Below are 20,887 nucleotides of genomic sequence, written 5' to 3' on the forward strand. Positions count from 1 at the left end.
CAGTTGTTAAGAACACATTATGCTCTTTCTTAGAACCCCATTTCTGTTCCCAGCACCTACATGGTAGCTTACAACCTTTGGTAACTCCAGTTCCAGAGGATCTGACACCCTCTTCTGACCTCTGCAAGACCCAGGCATGCACATAGAACATATACATAGTTTCAGGCAAAGCACTCATGAATATAAAATAGATGAATCTAAAAATAAAAATATTGGCCGGGCGGTGGTGGCGCACGCCTTTAATCCCAGCACTCGGGAGGCAGAGCCAGGCGGATCTCTGTGAGTTCGAGGCTAGCCTGGGCTACCAAGTGAGTTCCAGGAAAAGGCGCAAAGCTGCACAGAGAAACCCTGTCTCGAAAAACCAAAAAAAAAAAAAAACTATAAAAATAAAAATAAAACCAAAACAAACAAAAAAGGGAGCAACTAGGAGAATACAGCTCCCATTTCTTCAATAGGGGAACTGGAAGAGAGTGTTTGGTGGGAAGAACCCTGGCTTGAAATTCATAATAGACTTCACATAGAGACAGATGTTGAGTGACTCTCCAGTTTAGAAGAGACATCCAGGCTAGAGATAGAATGGGTCAAATCTGGCATTTAAAACTGTGAGAGGAAATAAGGTCACAAATACAAAACAGAGGTTTAGGATTAAGCTTGGACACATACAACAGGTAAGGAGACATTAGAAATGAATTAATAAAAGAGAAGGTACAGTCATGAGACAGGAAGAAATCCAAGGGAATAATATTTCAAAAAACAATCTGAACTGTTTTAACAGTAACAAAACACATGCTGGGAAAGTACATTACAAAAAGGATAATTTGGAGTTGATAAGTACGTTTATCATCTTGATTGTGGTGGTGAAAATGGATTTCCCCAGTTTATACAAGTTAAAATTGTACCCTTAAGTATGTAGTTTATTATATGTAAATATTCCAATAGAGATGGTTTTAAAATTTAGTGTCAACCCATGACTTGTCTATTTTTATTCCTTTTTTTTTTTTTTTTTTTTAGTTTTTCGAGATAGGGTTTCTCTGTGTAGCTTTGCGCCTTTCCTGGAACTCACTTGGTAGCCCAGGCTGGCCTCGAACTCACAGAGATCTGCCTGGCTCTGCCTCCCGAGTGCTGGGATTAAAGGCGTGCTCCACCACCACCCGGCTTATTTTTATTCTTATAATGTCTTTTTCTAAGAGAAAATAATTCGCTGTCAAATGCTGTTGATATGCCAAAGTACAATGAGAATTCAGAATTGACCACAGGAAATATAGCGTGAGCATTCTTAATTTGAAAATTGAACTCCCAAAATGCCTTAAAATTCAAGGCATTTGAGTGCCATAGAATTGGAAATTCCACTCTGACTTCTTGTAACAGGTCAAAGTTAAAACACAGGCACACTAATAATATTACACAAAATTATTTGCAGGCTCTGTGTACAAAGATTATAAAAACCATAAATTAATTTCATGGGTATACTAGGGACCTATCCACATGATCTCTCATCATGTTTCTATAAATATTCCAAAATCTGAGAAACAAAACAGTAAGTAGGTGCTATTAACTAGAATAGCATTCATAGAGTGGTTTGGTTAAAAGTGAATTTGTAGTTTGGTCATGTTTGTCCTTTTGAGCTATGAAGGCAGGGGGATCAGAAGTTCAAGGTTATCCTCAGCTACTTAATGAGTTCAGGGTCAGCCTGGGCTACCAGAAACACTGTCTACAAAAAAAAAATAATCTGTGTGGGTTCAAAAGAAAATGGGAACTAGAAAGTGGAAACAAGTAAACAGAATAAAGAACTTTTTTTTTTTTTTTTTTCCGAGACAGGGTTTCTCTGTGTAGCTTTGCGCCTTTCCTGGAACTCGCTTTGGAGACCAGGCTGGCCTCGAACTCACAGAGATCCGCCTGCCTCTGCCTCCCAAGTGCTGGGATTAAAGGCGTGTGCCACCACCGCCCGGCAAGAACTTCTTAAAAGAGTTGGGAATGGAGACGAAATGAGATTTAAAATCAAGGGGAAGTGTTTTATTTTTTTCAGTACTGAGATTAAACATAGATCTCACAAGTACTTTACCACTGAGTCACATATCTGGTCCAAGGTTGTTTTTAGAAGCAAAATAAATTAGCTGGAACCTTGTAATCCCATCTCTGGAGGCAGAGATAGGAGAACCAGGAAGATAGTCAAGTCCAGCTTAGCCTATAAAATGGGACCCAGTCTCCAAAAGATTGAAAAAAAATTACAGGCTGCTTTTTAATAAAGAGAGCAGTTTGTTTTTATGCTGATCAAATGATTTGACAAAAAGGAAGAAATGATGCTGTGTCAAACAGAAGAGTGATGTAAAAGGGGAAGAGCTGTAGGAGTGACATATAGTCCTTGTAATTGGTCAAAACATTCTGGTTATAAATCATTCCAAATCTGCTTGTATATTTTGTTGTTGGAGGCTGGGCCTCAGGTCTATCCTAGTTGGCCTTGAACTGAAACTCAGCAACTCTTTTGCTGAGACTAGCCTTGAATATCTTTCTGGTCTGCCTGCCTCTAACTCCTGAGTAATGGGATTATAGGCATGTGTACCATACACATCTTAAATATGATTATTATTCATCATCTATTTAAAAACTATGGGGTCTTTAGTATCCTATCTGAGAGCTGTATATATTTTTATGTGTAGTAATTATAGTTTTCAGCTTGTCTGTATTTGTTATGTGTTGGTGTAGAAGATCATTGAATTGATAAATTTATTATTAATATTATTCCATACAATTTATAGTATCTATGTCTTTGTAAAAGATTTCCATAATAATGTGAGTCATGTTTGCTATATTAATTAATTAATTAATCGATTGATTGATTCATTCATTCATTTTGAGGTTCTGGGTTTTGAAACAAGTGTCTCGTTCATGATGATCTACCCCTGAGTTACATTCTTAGTCTACAATTGACCTTTAGACAAACTGCTACCTCCATTACTAAGATATACTGTATGTAAGGTTTGAAAGTTTTACTAAGGAACTGTTTTTTGTTTTTTGGTTTTTTTTTTTTTAGCTTCTATCATTCTATAATGACTTGCTTTGGAGGTGGGAGAAAATGGATATGTTTTTGCTTGGGGTTGAAAATTCTTTATGACTTCTGAGTTTCATAATTTTAATATATTATTTTTCTCTAGGTGATAGGAAACACAAGACCTTTTAAGAGAGGCCTTTTGTTCTCAGCCTTGTCTTATTTGGGTTTTGAAACCTACCAAGTCATTTCTCAGGCTGCCGTGGTTCATGCCACTGCCAAAGGTAAGCATAAGCTCAAGATCTTGAAGATTTTTTTTGTGGGTGGGTGAATATGTAAGCCAGCCCCTTAATTTTGAGATTTTATCATTAACTTATTTTTGAATACATAATGAAATTTATAATTTATAGTATTATATGTTCTTCTCTATCAGTCAGTGTGTGTGTGTGTGTGTGTGTGTGTGTGTGTGTGTGTGTGTTATATAAAATTTATTTAATGTGTGTGCTTGTGGGGTGCCACAGCATGGTAGCAAACATCAGTGGACAACCTTTGGGAATTCTTTCACTCTACTATATGGGGCCAGGAGATACATCTTAACTTGTCAGTCTTCCTGGGAAGTCCTTTTGTCCACTGAGCCCTCTTTATAGACTCTTAAGCTAAGAATTATTTTTTTTTAATATCTTGAAACGTTTGAAGATGCATTGTGTGTATAGAATGAAACAGGATAGCAAAAGACAATGAATGGCCTACAAACTATAAACTGTAGATGTATATATAGCAGAAGTTTATCAACTTTTGCTTTAGAATGACAAAATGATTCTTTTATTTCTCTAGTGCCAAAGTGTTATACTCGATATAATAAAGCAGCTATCCTCTAGTTTAGAATTTGGAGAGGGGAGTATTTTATTTACAAATAGAATGCAGCTTGGTATCAATGATTAGGTAACTGGTTAAAAAGTGGGAAAATTCCATTTCATTTCTTCTTTGACATAACATAAATGAGTAAACACTTTAAGGCTTGCCCATTGAAAAACGTATCTCATTAAGTCAGTTTATATAGCAAGGGGCAAACTTTTTTTTATATAAAAGGAATACCACTTCAGTTTATGGATTGATCCTTTTGTAGCCCTAAAGGAAAATGTGATCAAGGAAGGGAAGTACTGAATACTGAACTGATATTCTTTTAAAGTTCTGATACAAGAACTTGAGGTTGTTATTATAAACTAGTTGGTAGGGCTTAGTGTGATGGTGCATGCAGATCTCTGTGAGTTCCAGGCCAACCTGGTCTATATAGCAAGTTTCAGGACAGCCAGAGCTACATAGTGAGACTCTGTCTTAAAAACAAAACAACAAAAAACAGAAAAACAAACAGAAAACTCTAGTTGCCTATTTCATTTATATGGAACTATCTTGTCTTTAAGAAAATGGTACCCAGCTGAGTGGTGGTGGTTCACGCCTTTAGTCCCAGCACTCGGGAGACAGAGGCAGGCAGATCTCTGTGAGTTCGAGGCCACCCTCTTCTACAGAGTGAATTCCAGGACATCTAGGGCTGTTGCACAGAGAAAAACCCTGTCTCGAAAAACTAAAAAAAAAAAAAAAAAAAGAAAATGGTACCCAGGAGACAGAAGCAGGTGGATCTTTGCGAGTTCAAGGCCACCCTGATTTACCTAATGACTTCCAGATCAACCATGGTCACACAGTGAGACCTAGTGTAGGCGGAAAAGGTCTCTATATATCTGTTACATTAAAAATACGTTTTCAGGAGATAGGCCTTCTTGAAGCCCGTGAGCTTTGTGTATGTGTAATAGAAGGGGTGATGGTATGGGAGGATATGTCTTCTAAGGGGTAATCAGGAGCTGGGATGTGGGACTCCTATATATAAATTACTAGTATTGACATTGGATGGGATTGATTGATTCATGCATTTTTTTTCCCCTTTCAGCACATATATATTTTGGTGAACCGCTAATTCAAATTTTTGCTTCTTGTTTGATTCTGTCCATGCTTTTTTGCATTTTGTTTGTTTGTTTTGAGACAGGATCTCACTATGTAGCTCTGGATGGCCTATAACTCTATATGTAGAAGAGCCTGCCCATGAAAAGCTAATTCAGATTTAAAAACAAACAAAACAGTTAAATAACCAGGGCATGATGCTGCCCACCTTTAGTTCCTTTAGCACTCAGGACGTGGAGGCAAGCAGATCTCCTTTAGTTCCAGACTAGCCAAGTTACTAGTTAAGACCCTGCCTCAAAAATATAAAATTAAACCAAAACAAAACAGTGGATCAGGTAATAAAGTATTTATAAGGATATGGAAATTTGGGGCAACATGGCAGTGGTGCTTAGTCTATTGATGAATATGAATTAACAAAATGCATTGTTTACAAGCTCCTGTGGAATATTTTTAAAATACTGCATACTTAGACATAGGTTTGGTGCCTGTCTTTCCAGCATCCTAGAGACTGACACAACATTCTGGACCTTATAGGATTGATTTCTTTTTTCTTTTTTGGTTCAAGACCAACTTGGGCTTCTTAGAAAGTCACCTAGAAAATAAAACCAAGAGGAATAAAAAGGAACCTCTACTTGATATTAAAGAAAGTTTAATTTTTTTCTAATAATCAGCACAAGGCCATGGCAGATTAATTATTTGCCCTTGGTCCTGAGTTCAATCCCCAGTACTATTAATAACATTACTATCATTTTTTTTTCACATTTTTCAGCTCTAATGTAACCGGGTAGGAATCAACAATAAAAAGCTGGCCAAGGAAATCCAGTATGTGATAACTTAATTTCTAAATAATTCACAAAGAAGGATAAAATATGGACTAACACTAAGTTAAAGTGGAAATTGGAAGAAAATTAATTGCCTTAGCTGCGTTTGTTAAAATAAAACAGTGGAGAAATAAAGTGTCCAACTTCAGATACTAGGAGGAGACTATCAGAATACTCAAATTAAATAAAAGGAAGGAAATAACAAAAAATAAACAGAAATTGGTGGTCTGGAGAAGTTGGACTCATCCTTTTTAATGGCTTAATAAAATATGGACCACTCAGCTAGTAAACATGGAATAAACTACTCAGGTGGTAAATCTCGGAAGTAATGGTATTATGAACCAAGAGCGAAAATATGTTTTTTGTGGGAAATTCAAGCAAGTACAGACTGTATAAGAATAAAAAGGTTGCCTTAAAGACAAAACAGTAGTCCCCACACTTGAGAGGCTGAGCTGGGAGGATCTAGTGTTTGAGGCCAGCCTGAGTTACACAGAGACTTTGTCTAAAAATTCAAACAAAAGAATTGGGTGTGTAGCACAGTGGTATTGTGCTTGCCTAGCACTACAAGGCCTTGGGTTGATCCCCAGTACTGTTAGAACAAACAAAAACAGCAAAGTAAGACACACACACACACACACACACACACACACACACAAAAAGAAGCAATAAAACAAGCATCAGGACACTGAAGTTCAGAGGTATATTCCTTAGGACAGTGATTAACTTCAGACATGTTATCTTCTTTTATATTTTGAGATGGAGCTTTACTATATAGCTCTGGCTGGACTGGAACTGAGTATGACACCAGGCTGACCTCAAACTCACAGTGATCCAACTGCCTCTACCTCCCAAGTTGTGATTAAAGGCAGTACCCCTAGCCCAACTTCAAACATTGTTAGATACAATATACAGGTGAAAAAATTAAAGGTGACTGTTTTAGTCAGTGTTCTATTGTCATGAAGAGACACCATGACCACAGCAACTCTTATAAAAGAAAGCATTTAATTGGATCTTGCTTACAGTTTCAGAGGTTTAGCCCATTATCATCATGGCAGGGAGCATGGGAGCAGGCAGACTTAGTGCTTAAGAGGTAGCTTGAGAGTCCTACATCTGGATCCACAGGCAGCAGGAAGAGAGAGGCACTAGGACCTGGCTTGGGTTTTTGAACCCTCAAAGCCCACCCCCAGTGACACTTCCTCCAGAAAGGCCACACCTCCTAACCCTTTTAAATAGTGCCACTCCCTGTTGACTAAGAATTCAAATATATGGGCCTATGGGGACCATTCTTATTCAGATCACCACAGATGACTAAAGAAAGAACAGATATAGAATATATTCCAAGCCAGTAGAGAGGAAAGAAAATGAAACTCTCTTCAGTACACCCTTGGGTAGGAAATAACAAAGGAAAGAAACAAAGGCCCATTAGTGTTGCTGTCTCCAAGTTGACCTCCCTTTAAGCCCCTGCTCCCTTCCTGAGATGCCTGCCCTTGTGTAGTCTTCCATAATGAGCTGGCTGAACTTCCTGGCTAGTGTCAGTCCTATGGCATATTGGCACAAGTGATAGTGTGTCACTTCATACCTATTATGGCTTGTTTTCTGGGCCTCATAATACCAATCTTTTTTTCTTGCTAGGCACACTCAACTGTTATGCCCATATCATGGGGACCCCCCAAAAGACCACAACAGAGACCAAATCCCATATGTAAAAGCAAAGAGCCTTTATTTCAAGCTCAGAGCTTGGTCTCTGTCTGATGCAGTGGTGAGAGCAGAGAGTCCAAGCCTGGGCAAGGTGAGGTTTTTATCATAGCAGAGGTTGGAGTGAGGGGATTTCCAGGGTTCAGGACCCTCATTGGCTGACATTTGTCTAAGGGTATAGGGAATGTTTGGAATGTCAGGTATTTCCCCATAGACCCTGGGTGGGGGTCAGCTTATGGCTTTTCCTGGATCTGTGTGTTGCTTACCAGTAAGCCTGTCATAGAAGCTGTGTCTGGGCCTCTAAGCCTTCTCATGGCCGCTGTTCGGTCAAGCTGCTTTGGGCTCTCCACACAACCACTATGGATTTTTTTAGTTTTTTAAATGGTAATATCTGTGCTCACCACAAGGTGGTACCAAATACCCAGTCTGGCAAGAAATGAAGACACAGTGAACAACTTCAAAAATCTTTTCTTTAAAATGGATACATTTAAACTCTGTGGGATAGATTAATATATTCACAATACTCTCCTGCAAGTGAAAGCTTACTTCTAAACTATTTAGAAGTTGAGTTAGTCACAGGTGAGCAACCTAAAGATTCTTCATGTATCACTTCATTTCCCTTCTTTTCATACTTTTGAAACATCCCTCAAAGATGAAGAAACCTACAGATGTTCAGTACTACTTAAGTAATATTACCTGTTATTTTATTTATTTATTTATTTATTTTGTTTTTTCAAGACAGGGTTTCTCTGTGTAGTTTTGGTGCCTGACCTGGATCTCTCTCTGTAGGGCATGCTGGCCTCGAACTCACAGAGATCTGCCTGACTCTGCCTCCTGAGTGCTGGGATTAAAGGCATGCGTCACTGATTTTCCTGGTATTTTTAATAGCATTGTTTTCTGTACTTGTGAGACACACAGAATTACTGGTATGAAAGATTTGCCTCAGATCTGGATGATGATGTTGTATTGATCCTTGACTGTCAGTATGCATATTTTCCATGTATTAAAGAAAACATAGAAGTATGAAAATTTTGGTTGCCTAAGAAAACTTATATTTTTGGTTGTGAGCCTAACCTTTAACTGCTGAACTTTCTCTCCAGCTCCCCTGAGCAAAACTTAAGGAGTATTTTATCTTTGTCTTGATGACTCTGATGTGACTGCAGTTCATTTAACAAACAAAAAACTAGAAAGTCAAAGTTTCCTAGCACATATACATGCCAGGTTTCACACCATTGGCATTTCTTTCTTTGAAAAGTTTTTGCAGAACTGTTATGAACTTGTGTGTATTCATTTCAGGTCAAGTTTAAGATTTCATTGTATAGTTGTGTTTCTTACCTTATCTTAGAATATCTATATTGTCATAATTTAGGTTGAAAGTAATTTACTCTAGATGTTTAGATTGTTTTCTAGAATGTGGTTTCTATGTCAGCAGCATTGTTTATTTTTAAATATTTCAGGACATTGCAGAATATTAAATCAGAGAACAACCAATTTTCAGATATGTGCATGGAGTGGTCTGCATGCTCCTACCAGAGTACCTATGTGACCCCATAGTACTATAACTATTTTTTTTCTTATATGTCATATACTGTGTGGTGTTCAGAATTCCTTCTTAGAATCGGAAAAGATTACACATATTTTTAAACTCTGTATATTATAATGTATTATAATATAAAATTTAATAAAGAAATTGGAGCTAAGTGGCTTGAGAAGTTATTAGAATATATACAAAAAGATTATTCACTGCAGTAATGTAATTTTTAAATTACTAGCAGGATGAGATATAGAATTCCTGTTAAGAGCATTAACTAGTTTTCAGGAGTTGTAGAGTAATAAATAAAATTAACTGCTGTTTATATATTTTTATGTAACTATTGAGATTACCAAGTAATATGCTTTAGTATTGTATTAGTATTTTTGTCACTATTCTGGCAAAGTTGGTAACTTAAGACAGTACAGACTTATTAAGTTGTTCATTTGGTACTTGTCTAATCCCAGAACATGGAAAGTAGAGGCAAGAGTATAAGTTCCCTGTTACCCTGTGATATATACTGAGAGTTAAAAAATACATAAATGGACTAGAAAGATAGCTAAGTGATTAAGACCACCTACTGCTCTTGCAGAGGACTCAGGTTTGATTTATAGCACCCACATCATGGCTAGTAACTGTCTGTAACTCTAGTTCTAGGGGATCCAGTTGTCTCTTCTGGCTTCTACAGGTGTTGTATACTCATGGTACAAAGACATACATGCAGGCAATAAACCAATATACATAAAAATAAAAATATAAACCTCAAAAAATATGTTAAAATAAAATTACTTAATTGTAATAATAATGAAATTGCTACTTATCCTAAAACTTGTGTTTAAAATCAGACTTGACAAATTAACTATTTATTCATATATAAGTAATAGAATGGAATACAATTGAAGCAAACTTCATAAATTAACCAGCCAAATGAATATATTAGAATTCATCCTAACTAATCAGATGGAAGTGCAATTAGTAAGGAAAAAAAATCTTTAATAAATTTTAGTGTTTTTTACTGTTGTCATCCAATTTATAAGAAATATAGTTGGTGATATTAACTTACAGTATGGCTATGCCATGAATTTCATGGTTTTGTGTTGGTCTAATAGATTTTAATTTTTTTAACTTAAAATTTTAACCTCAAAAGACTATGACTAAAATATATCAAAATGGGGCTGAAAGTGTTAAACACTGGCTGCTCTTCCAGAGGACTTGGGTTCCATTCCAGTACTCACATGGCAGCTCATAACCATTTTAACTCCAGTTCCCTCTTCTGGTCTTCTCAGTCACCAGGTACACACATGATGCACAGACATACGTGCTGGCAAAACATTCATATACATAAAAGAAAAAGAATTTAAAATAAAAAATCAAGATAAATAATAAATTGAATACAAGCTTATAGGAGCAGTAGATAATATGGTACCCTTATAGAAGGCAAAATTTAAATTCATGTGTACCTTAGTAATAAATGGAACTTCCTGGGATTCAAACTTACTGTGTTTTCAGTAAACAAACAAATTTTGGGGGCATTAGATTGTGATTAATATTTTTATGCTCAATATGTATTTTATAATCATGTGTAATAGTTTTAAGACTTGCATGGAATACAGTGCCAATAAATTAAGTTACAGATTCTCTGTGTGGTTAGCTTTGTCTAAGTTTGTGACAGGTTTGACTTTTACAGTGTATGTATAAGTTAGATAATAAGAAAATATAGTAAAATAGTGTTTGTAGTTCTGTAAGTAGATAGACTATATCATTTTCTTTAAAAATTTATTATTTATTTGTGTGTATGAGAGAGAGACAGAGACAGAAGAGAGAGAAAGACGGGGGGGGGGGGGCGGAATTAGTATGAATGAACATTTATTTACCCAAGAAGGACAGAAGAGTGTGTCTGATACTCTACAGCTACAGCTATAGGTGGTTGTGAGCCACCAGACATGTCTACTAGGAACTGAACCATCTCTCCAGTCCCTATATCATCCTTTACTACAGGGCATGACAATTAACAGCAGCAGCAAAAAGACTGTAGTTTCTGTGACATAAATTCCTCATAAGGAATCATTCTCTTTCATTTTTTAAAACTGTATTCATCAAATTTAGTATCCCATGTTCTCTGAGTTGTATGCTCTCCAGTTTCAGTAGATCACTTACTATAATTGCTTCAGGCTTACTGCTACAGTACTTTTATCTGGATTGTTCAGAATTTCTGATTTAAAGGTAGTTTCTGTATCTGGTTTTGTTAGCATATATAACAGTGGCAATCTTTTTTCATTTTATGATTTTGGAAGTTGAGGAAATACTTGAGCAAGCAGACTACCTATATGAAAGTGGAGAAACAGAGAAGCTTTATCAGTTGCTCACACAGTACAAAGAAAGGTAAGCAATGTATGATTTACCTGGGTTTGAAGTTAACCCAAAAAGTTTTTTTTAACAATGAAATGGTTCTTGGTATTAAAATTTTTGTATAACATTTTTTTACTCAAAGTAGTATTTCTTAGAGTTCAGTTTATAGTAAATCATTATTTAAAGTAAATGATTGAAAAGTGCTGTTTGAATCTCATTGATTTGTAAAGACTATTCTTATTTTACTGGAATGTTGAAATATTTTTTCTATTTTGCATTGGTTCATAAAAGTATCACTAAATATATGCATTTTCTCATCACCCATATTTCTTGTTTTTTAAAAAAGTAATTCCTAATTGGAATAAGATTTAAATGACTTTACTGGAGTTTTGGACAGTTCTATGGCACTACTGAATGGCAGCTGTGTTTAGAGTTTTCAAAGAAACACCAAACACTTCCATTTTCTGTTTTTAGTTCTAGATTACATGTTTACTGTAGAATATCAGTGTGTACTCTTTCAGAGGGTAGGGGTGGAAACCTCAACCCTATGAGTTAAATATGGCTAAATGACATTTCCAGGTATTTACTTCTGGAAATATTGAGTTGCTTTTCATGTACTTGTATTAATAATTTCACCCCACCCCATTCCTATCAACTTCAGTTGCTAAGTATCTATAGAATCAGTCTTTACTTCTTCAGTGTTTTTTATGAGTTGGCTGTTTTAGCATTTTACATTGCTTATTTGAAAAGTAAGCTATGAGGTGTAATTATTCCATGTAACTGAATAATAAACATACTTTTTTAATACCTTTAGCTTCAACATTTAAGTGAATGTTATTTTTCATCAACAAAGAAAAAAATACAAATTAGGCTTTAAACACACACATTTAATAAAAAGTAATTCAAGGTTAAAACATTTTTTATCCACTGTGATTTTTAATTTATTAGCCATTTTTTGTTTCATATGATTGTATTTAAATAATAGTTCTTAAGGAGTCTAGTGCCCTTACTTGAAATATGTCATACAACATCATGGCACTGAAACTTAGGATTTAGTTCGAGATTGCATTTGTTCAATCATTCATTCATGTATAAATAAGTAACTATCACACATCTCTTTTTGCCAAATGTATTTGGGGAAAAGGATTTGGCAGTTCCATTTTTATAGAGTATGATCCTGTGCATAAAGCTAATGTATTTTATGGTACTATCTGAGCCAGTTAGGAGTTGTATGAAGTACAATGTTAGTAAATCAAGCCTCATGATATATGTTGAGCTTGAAGACAAGTGTTCAGAGAACTGAAATACAAAAATATTTTTTAAAGAGGTTACTGTTTTAGATATTATATGTGTGTGTGTGTGTGTGTGTGTGTGTGTGTGTGTGTGTGTGTGTGTGTTTGCCAATAATTTGGAAAATTTCAATAGATTTTAGCAAATAAAGGCTTTTATGAAAGAAAATAATAGTATTAATAATGCCTCTTATGTGATACCTGATACATCCTAACTCAGCTGAAAGAACTTTCATTAGTGATGCGACATTTAACAGTTTTTCAGTGTGAATTAAAACGGTTTTATATCTTGTCCAAAATTAGTGAAGATGCAGAGTTACTGTGGCGTTTGGCACGAGCATCACGTGACATAGCACAGCTTAGTAGGACTTCAGAAGAGGAAAAAAAAGCTTTGGTGTATGAAGCCCTAGAGTATGCAAAAAGAGCACTTGAGAAAAACGAGTCAAGTTTTGCTGCTCATAAGGTGAGTTAGTTAATAAAATGTTATGTGTTAGCCCTAACTTCTGTGAGGAGAAAAAAATGCTCCACTTTAAAAGACTAGAAACAGGATTGATACAATTTTGAGTTTGAATAGGTAGTCTAACTCCATAAGTATCCTTGATAAAATACTTTTGGGAATGCTTATGTGTGCCTATTTTTAAACAAATGCTAGGAGTCACCAATCTTTATTTGTAGTTAGTATAGCAAGCATTTGACATATTACGTTTAATGCTGAGCATGTTGGTATAAACCTGTAATCTCCGCACTGGGGAAGGAGAATGGAGAGTTCCAGGATTGCTTAGGCCACATTGTAAGTCCTTGTCTGAAACACTCCCCACCCCCACCCCACCCCTTTACTGCTTTCTTTCTTGACTGTTTCTGGTATATGCAGCAGTGGGAGTATAGCAACTGGAAAACTGAGAACTAATATTATTCCCATATTTTAGTTAGCTTCTGCATCTCCTGACAGGTTTACAGTGGTTTTTCAGTGATGCCAAGAGATTGGCAGTGAGGTCAATAGCGTCTTGGATTTGGACTTTTTTTTTTCTTTTAAGAACATTTAAAAGCAAATTTTTAAAAATAATTGCTTATTTCATTTTGTATGAGTTTTTTGCTTGTATATATGTATATATGTTCATCACGTGCATGCCTGGTACAATGGGGGGTCAGAAGAGGACATTAGATCCCTTAGAACTGGAGTTTACAGACAGTTGTAAACCACCACTTGGGTACTGGAAACAGAACCACATCTTCCGCAAGAAGTGTTCTTAATTGCTAAGCCATCTTTGCAGCCCTTTCACTTGAGTTTCTGTGTAGTGTTTTTACAAATCATCCTGTCGGGACTATATTTCACTGACTATAGATCAACTTGAGGAGGATCTTGATGATATTAAGAATCCTAGCCCACTTTCTACTTATTTAGATCATTAATGTTTTACAGCAGTGTTTTGTATTTTCTAAGTACATTAGTTGACTTAATTTGGTTAAATTTATTCTCAAATATTTTTTTGATTCTCTTGTTAACTTAAAATTTTTTGAAATTATTTATTGCTGGTATATACAAATGCAACCATTTTTGCATTTTAATTTTATATCCTGTGTTTGTTTAATAATTATCTATTGGTTCTATTTAGGATTCTATTACAGATGCAAGATCTGATGATATCGTCTATAAATTTTGCTTTATATTTTTTTTTCCCCATTTGAACACTCCCCCCCCCCCCCCAAGACAGGGTTTCTCTGTGTGTCCCTGGCTGTCCAGGAACTCAGTCTGTAGACCAGACTGGCCTTGAACTTGGAGCTGTGCCTGCCTCTGTTTCCCAAGTTTGGGATAAAGGCATGTGCCATCACTGCCCGGCCCATTTGAACACTTTTTAAACTACTTTTCCATCCCCAGTTTCCCTGGCTAGACTCTTTTTTTTTTTTTTTTTTTGGTTTTTTTGAGACAGGGTTTCTCTGTGTAGCTTTGCGCCTTTCCTGGAACTCGATTTGTAGACCAGGCTGGCCTCGAACTCACAGAGATCCACCTGCCTCTGCCTCCCGAATGCTGGGATTAAAGGCGTGCGCCACCACTGCCCGGCTCCTGGCTAGACTCTTAAGTACAATGTTGAGTAGTAGTGACCAGAATCAATACCTTTGTCTTATTCCTTATTTTTGAGGGAAAGGTACTGTAATCAGAGAACATCCTCTTTTTTTTTTTTTAATGATGTCTATTTTAGTTTTTAATGATGTCTATCTTAGATGATGTGTACATGTATGTGTCTTTATGTGAGTATGTGCATGCAAGTGCAGGTGCCCTAGTATCCTGATCAGAGGCATTGAATCCACCTGAAACTAGAGTAATAGGCAGTTGTAAGCTTCCTAACTCAGGTGCTGGGAATCCAACTGCAGTCCTCTGCAAGAACAGTGCTTAACTGCTGAGCCATCTCTGTAGCTCAATCTATTTTTAAAAATTTTTGATGTGTATTTAAATTATTATTTTTCCCCAGTGTGTTGCTTATATTACTAAATCTTTTAAAATTGATATATACCAAAAAGGTTTCACTGTGACATTTTCATAGGTGCATATAAAATTACCCTCACTATCCTCTCCTGTCTATCACCACCTACTTTATTTCCTCCCATGTCCCTAATTGTCTCCCTTTTACTTTCTTTTGGGAGAGCCTATAAAGATAGTTCCAGGGTTCATGCAATTTGACCATTTTCACCTCCTATACACTTTATTTATTCTCCCATTTCCTTTTGCTAGAGACATTACTTCCTCCAATGTCTCTGTTTTCATGTCATATATATGGTCTTATGTGTCTGTATAAAAATCTAGGCTCTACAAATGAGAAAAAAAAACAGGTAACTTTACCTGGCTTATTTTGCTTAGTATGATGTGTCTATTTTCCAGCAAATGACATAATTCATTTATTTATGGCTCCTTAAAACTCCTTTATGTATATATGCCATATTTTCTTTAAAAATTTATTAATTATTAGGTTTAGCATATGAAGTTATGGGTTTCCTTATGACTTTATTTTCAGTGTTTATTCATAGGCTCATCCCATAACATGGTGATAGCGACTAGTGCTGCAATAAACGTTATATGCACAAGTGTCTCTGTGATATGCTCACTACAGTTGCTTTGAGTATGTACCCAGAAATTGGATCAGGTGGTAGCGCTTCTTTATTTGTGTGTGTGTGTGTGTGTGTGTGTGTGTGTGTGTGTGTGTGTGTGTGTCTGCAGCTACTCATATACCCTATCTTCAGCCTCTTACATTTGGTGTCTATGTACTTTACCCAGTCTGCTAAGAAGTCTTTCCACTGTGCTTTTTATTTGGCCTTTTGATGCTTCCATTTATAAAATTTCTTTTGACTGTTTCTATATCTTTGTTGAACTCTTTTTCATGTTCCCAGAGTCGTTTATATTCTCTTTGAATTTATTCCAGTTTTTTTGTTGTTGATGTGTGTGTGTGTGAGAGTGTGTGTGTGTGTGCACACGCATATGTGTACCTTGCATGACCTCATTGAATATTCTTATTGTCATCCTTTGAATTCTCTGGAATTTTATCTTATTCATTCTCATTGGAATCCATTACTTGGAATTGGTAATTTTTAGAGGAGTCATGTTGCCTTGATTTTTCATATTTCCTGTGTTTCTGATGTAACATGGACATCTTGTATTAGTTTACTGATTTAAAAAAGGGGGGGGGTCTGGGCATGGTGGCACACACCTTAAATCCCAGCATTCAGGAGGCAGAGGCAGGTGGATCTCTGAGTTCCAACTTGGTCTACAAAGAGAGTTCCATGACCTCCTCCCCCACCCCCAATGTACTTTTCCCCTGTATTCTTTCAGTTAACATGTTTGTGATTTTTTCCAGTATGACTAGGTTCTAGAGTTGAAGTGTTACTTTTCCTCATATACTAAATGGTTCAGTAATGAAACCCTCAGTTTATGTGCTCAGGGCATGATCTCAGAATCTTTCCTAGATGCTGAGGACTTCTATGAAGGATAGTAATAACTAAATCAAAGTCAAATTCTACTTCAACTCCAGTAACTTGGGAGTCTAAAAGAATGAGGATATTACAGTATCTGTTAATGTACTTATTGCCAGGGATAGGACAGGAGGGAAAATACAGTAAGTAAGCCTAGTAATCTATGTAAGAACAATGGAGAAATAAGAGAAGTAATGTGAAAAGAAGGAGAGGGGCTATAAAAAAGAAAAGAGATAGGTAGTGTCAGACCAAAAGAAACCTGGGACAAATGGCTAACTGTGGTGCCTATTAGCATACCAAAGAACATGCTGGCATCTAGGCTCTCTCAGCATTTCAAGTATCTGGTACAGAAACCATCCTGGCATCCCCGCACCTCTCAGCTCTTCTCACGCACCCCCTACCCTAAACTTCTCCAGCTCATGGGCTTCCCTTCTCCCAGCTTCTCATTCCTCTATAACCCTGCCATTTGAGCCATGCTCTCTCTTGGACCCCTCTCTCTCTGGGATCTTCTGCTCTCCTCTCTTCTTTCTTCTTCCTCCTTCTTCCTTCCTTCTTTCTTTCTTCCTTCTTCCTTCTCCTCCTCCTCCTCCTCCTCCTCCTCCTCTCTCTGTCTCTGTCTCTCTCTCTCCCCCCTTCTGTCTTCCTCCAATCCTTCTTCTCAGGGCGTGGTTCATTCTACTGACTATGTTCAGTTTACTACTTTCTTCCTGCTCTGGACACTTCCAGATACCTCTGGCTGTACTCTCCCTCATGTCTACAATAAAAATCTTTCCCTCAGCCATACCTTGGAACAGTCATGTCCTCACTTTATACAGGTAACATGAATAGTAGAGTGGATAGAAACTTGCACCCATACAACCTAAAACACTTCCTGTGCCTGAGAGGCTGAGGCAGGGAGATCTCTAAGTCCAGGACAGCCTGGGTCTTTTGGGAAAGACTGTCTCCAGAGAAGGAGGGAGAGGGAGAAGGGGAACGAGTGAGAAGAATTAAAATTAGATAGCAAATTGTGTCTGTATCTATACAGTCACTTTCATGAGTACAGGTATAGACTGTTTAGTGCCTTGTGTGTGTACAGGGGCAGAGTCTCTGGTCACTTGTGAATGTACAGGAGCATACTGTCTCTGTGTGGTCATTCACATGTGCAATGGCTTTATTCAGTCACTTGCTTTATAATAGATGCAAACTGTCTAGTAAAGTCTCTGCATATGCACAGGTAGAGGTTTTCTGTATGCCAGTGGTTCTTAACCTTCCTAACGCTGTGATCCTTTAATACAGTTCCTCATGTTGTGGTGATCCCCAACCAGAAATTTATTTCATTGCTACTGTAACTTTGCTACTGTTATGAATCATGATGTAAATATCTGATATGCAGGATATCTGATATGCAACCCCCAAAGGGGTCACTACCCACAGGCTGAGAAGCACTACTCTATGCAGTTACTTGACTGCATGTGCCTTGTCTCAGTGCCATCATTTGTCTTAGTGTAGGTGCAGGTCCTATTCCTATGCTATCTTGCTTTTTCTTCTCTGGCTACATGGAATGGAGCATAGCCTTTCTAGTACTCTCTTTTTGTGTTGGTCTTTGTATTGTGCACATCACAACCACAGAGTGTAGTCTAGATTAGGCAATGGGTTTTATAACTAGAGGTATGTTTCAGTCTCTAGGAATTGGCCAGGGCTGTTACCAGTTTTTCCAATGGTATGCCTTAGTACCTAGTACCTTTAAGCTCTTACCACTGCTTATCTTTTCTTCCAAGGACTTAGTGAGTTTCACTCCCAGTGTATGGCTCAGAGCAGGTTTCACCGTGTAGAACACTGCATAGTTCTGGCTAAGGTTTGTTTCAGAGGTGTCCTGATTGCCAAGACTCAGAGAATCCTTCCATGACACTTGCCCTAGGTTCCCAGAGAGGCTGGTATAGGGAGGGCACTATGTATCTAGAGTCACCTACCTGTCAGTTCAGCAGGGGGCTAGCATATTTTTTAATCATTAAATATGTTTCAGGTGGGTTGAATATTTTGCATCTGAAATCTAACTGTTTTTCAGTATTCAAATCTGTTCCCTGCTGGTTTCTATTTAGTATTTCTATCCATTCTTGAAAGTGGGGTATTGAAATAGCTGAATGATCCATTTTTTTCTCTTTCAGTGTCTTTGGATATTTTGAGCTTCTGTTATGTGTATTTTTTTTTCTACAATTGTTACATCTAGATTGTAATTTCCATCTATACCTTTTTTGGTCTTTAGTCATTTTGTCTGTTATTAGTGTAACCATTCCATCTCTTTCTAGTACTGTTTACATGAAGTACCACTTATATGTTCTTACCCTCGTCCTGTGTTTCTTTGAATCTGTGTTATGTAATGTATATTGATTCATGTTTTTAATGCATTCTATCAGTTTCTACTCAATAATTGGAGGAACTGTTTATTCCGCCTTGCTGGTTTTGTTTATGTTGTCATGTCATTTTGTTTCTCAGTTCTTCAGTTAATGTCTATTTTTTTTTGGTATTAGATTATATGCATGTGTTTAATTCCTTTATTTTATTGCTTATTTTCATTAGAATTATAGTTTATAGCAATGTACTTTGGGCCAGGAATCAATTTCATTAGTATATAGAGATTGGTTCTTACGTATCTGTATTCTGCTTACTCTGACAAAATTCGCTGTCACTTTGGTGTTCGACCTCCTAGCCTCTGCAACAAATGTGAGAAATAGGGCTGTGTTGTTTAATGCACCCAGCCAATGGCGTTTTGTTACAGCAGCCAAGCCCACTTAAGACAGGCACCTGTGGCTACTGGTGAGAAATACGCTGTTAACCCCTATGAAGATGTTTTCTACTGATGTGTGGTTCCTTCCTGCTGCTTTAGGGATCATCCTATTTTGATGGTTTGTGCCTTTTGCTGTGGAGCTCTCTGAATTTCTCTGTCTTGAGATTTATTCTTCAAAGTAAGGAAGGATTTGCAAGTTGGAGTTTCAAGTCAATTTTTAGTGCCTTTCTCTGGTCTCCTGAAACTTCCATGTATGGGTAGGTTTAGTGCTACCCCACAGTTCTCAGAAGCTATGCTTACTTTTCTTCATTCCTTTTCCTCTCGTCTGACCAGACAGGATAATCTCAGTGGATATATCTTCATGTTAGCTGATGTTTTTTTTCAACTTGTTCAGGTCTGCTGATGAGCTCTTGCTATTGAACTTTTCAGTTCAACTAAACATATGTATAAATTGTAGCCTGTAGATTCCCTAGTGCTGGGATTACAGGCATGTACCTGTAATTCTGTCTAGCTTTTTTTCAGTATTTTCACCTCAAAAATTTGTTTTTTAGCTCCTTCTTTTATTGGTATTTTTATAGCAAAACCTTATTCCTTTTTTTTAAACAAATACTTTATTTTCAAATTTTATGTATGGAGTGTTTTGTCTGTGTGCAATTTCTATACCACATGTGTGCATTACCCCGAGGAGGATAAACAGGGTGCTAGATCTCCTGGAAGTGGAATTATTGACAGTTGTAAGCCCTTATGTGGGTGCTGGAAACTCAAACTTGGGTCCTCTGAAAGAACATTATGTGCCTTTTACTGCTGAGCCGTCTCTGAACCTTTAGTTTCTATTTTAAAAAATACATTCATCTAGTGTGTATGTGTGTACACCTGAGCATGCCATAGCCTGCCTGTGAAGGTCAGAGGACAATTTGTAGGAATTTGGTTTCTCTTTCTACCACATGAGTCTCGTGGATTGAATTCAGGATCTCAGGCTTTGTGACAGAGCTATCTTGCTGGCTATTAGCCTTAGTTTTTTAGACACAGTTTCTGTGTTCAAGTATGAATAGTATATCCAAGAAACTTTTGTCCATGTCTTATGATGTTACTGCGGACTTGTTAGATAGGTCCTTAATGATGTTTTAGTTCATTTCTACTGAACCTAGTTTGTTCGGAATTCTTGTTATGAATGTTAAATCTTTCTTCAGCTATTGAAATAACCATGATTTCTGTATGTTGATGTAGTGTATCACATAATTTATGTACATTGAGTGATCCTTCACCTCTGAGAGGAATCCTGCTTTGGTGAATACTCTGCTTGGTCACTTATTCATTATTGTAAATAATCTTTAATGTGACACTGGGCTGATTGCTAGTATTTTCTTGGGAGTTTTGCTGTTGTATCTCTACTGTTGTCTTCGTTGTTGTTATCTTCCTTTGGTTTGCTAACATCCATCCATTTGTTTCTTTAATAGAGAGACTTCAAAAAAGTAATAATTACATTAATATATTAAGAAGTAATGGTTTTTACTTTGGCAGGACTGGTACTGATTTGTA

The 20,887-nt window shown here is 36.8% G+C and overlaps 2 protein-coding genes across 2 annotated transcripts in view; one reads left to right on the plus strand and one right to left on the minus strand.

Annotated features, from left to right (window-relative positions):
* The window catches only part of Rmdn1 (regulator of microtubule dynamics 1), a 35,019-nt gene that overhangs the window by 3,016 nt on the left and 11,116 nt on the right, over positions 1-20,887 (plus strand). The window contains exons 2-4 of the mRNA XM_059253909.1: positions 3,153-3,270; positions 11,281-11,368; positions 12,928-13,087. Coding sequence (XP_059109892.1) covers positions 3,153-3,270; positions 11,281-11,368; positions 12,928-13,087 — 366 coding nt within the window. The remainder of the gene's footprint in view (positions 1-3,152; positions 3,271-11,280; positions 11,369-12,927; positions 13,088-20,887) is intronic.
* Positions 10,013-20,887, minus strand: part of Wwp1 (WW domain containing E3 ubiquitin protein ligase 1) — a 132,629-nt gene continuing 121,754 nt past the window's right edge. Inside the window, exon 25 of the mRNA XM_059253903.1 lies at positions 10,013-10,307. Within this exon, the coding sequence (XP_059109886.1) occupies positions 10,241-10,307 (67 nt within the window). The 3' untranslated portion in view covers positions 10,013-10,240. The remainder of the gene's footprint in view (positions 10,308-20,887) is intronic.

The sequence above is a fragment of the Peromyscus eremicus genome, chromosome 2, assembly GCF_949786415.1.
Source record: "Peromyscus eremicus chromosome 2, PerEre_H2_v1, whole genome shotgun sequence".
Taxonomy (NCBI): Eukaryota; Metazoa; Chordata; class Mammalia; order Rodentia; family Cricetidae; genus Peromyscus; species Peromyscus eremicus.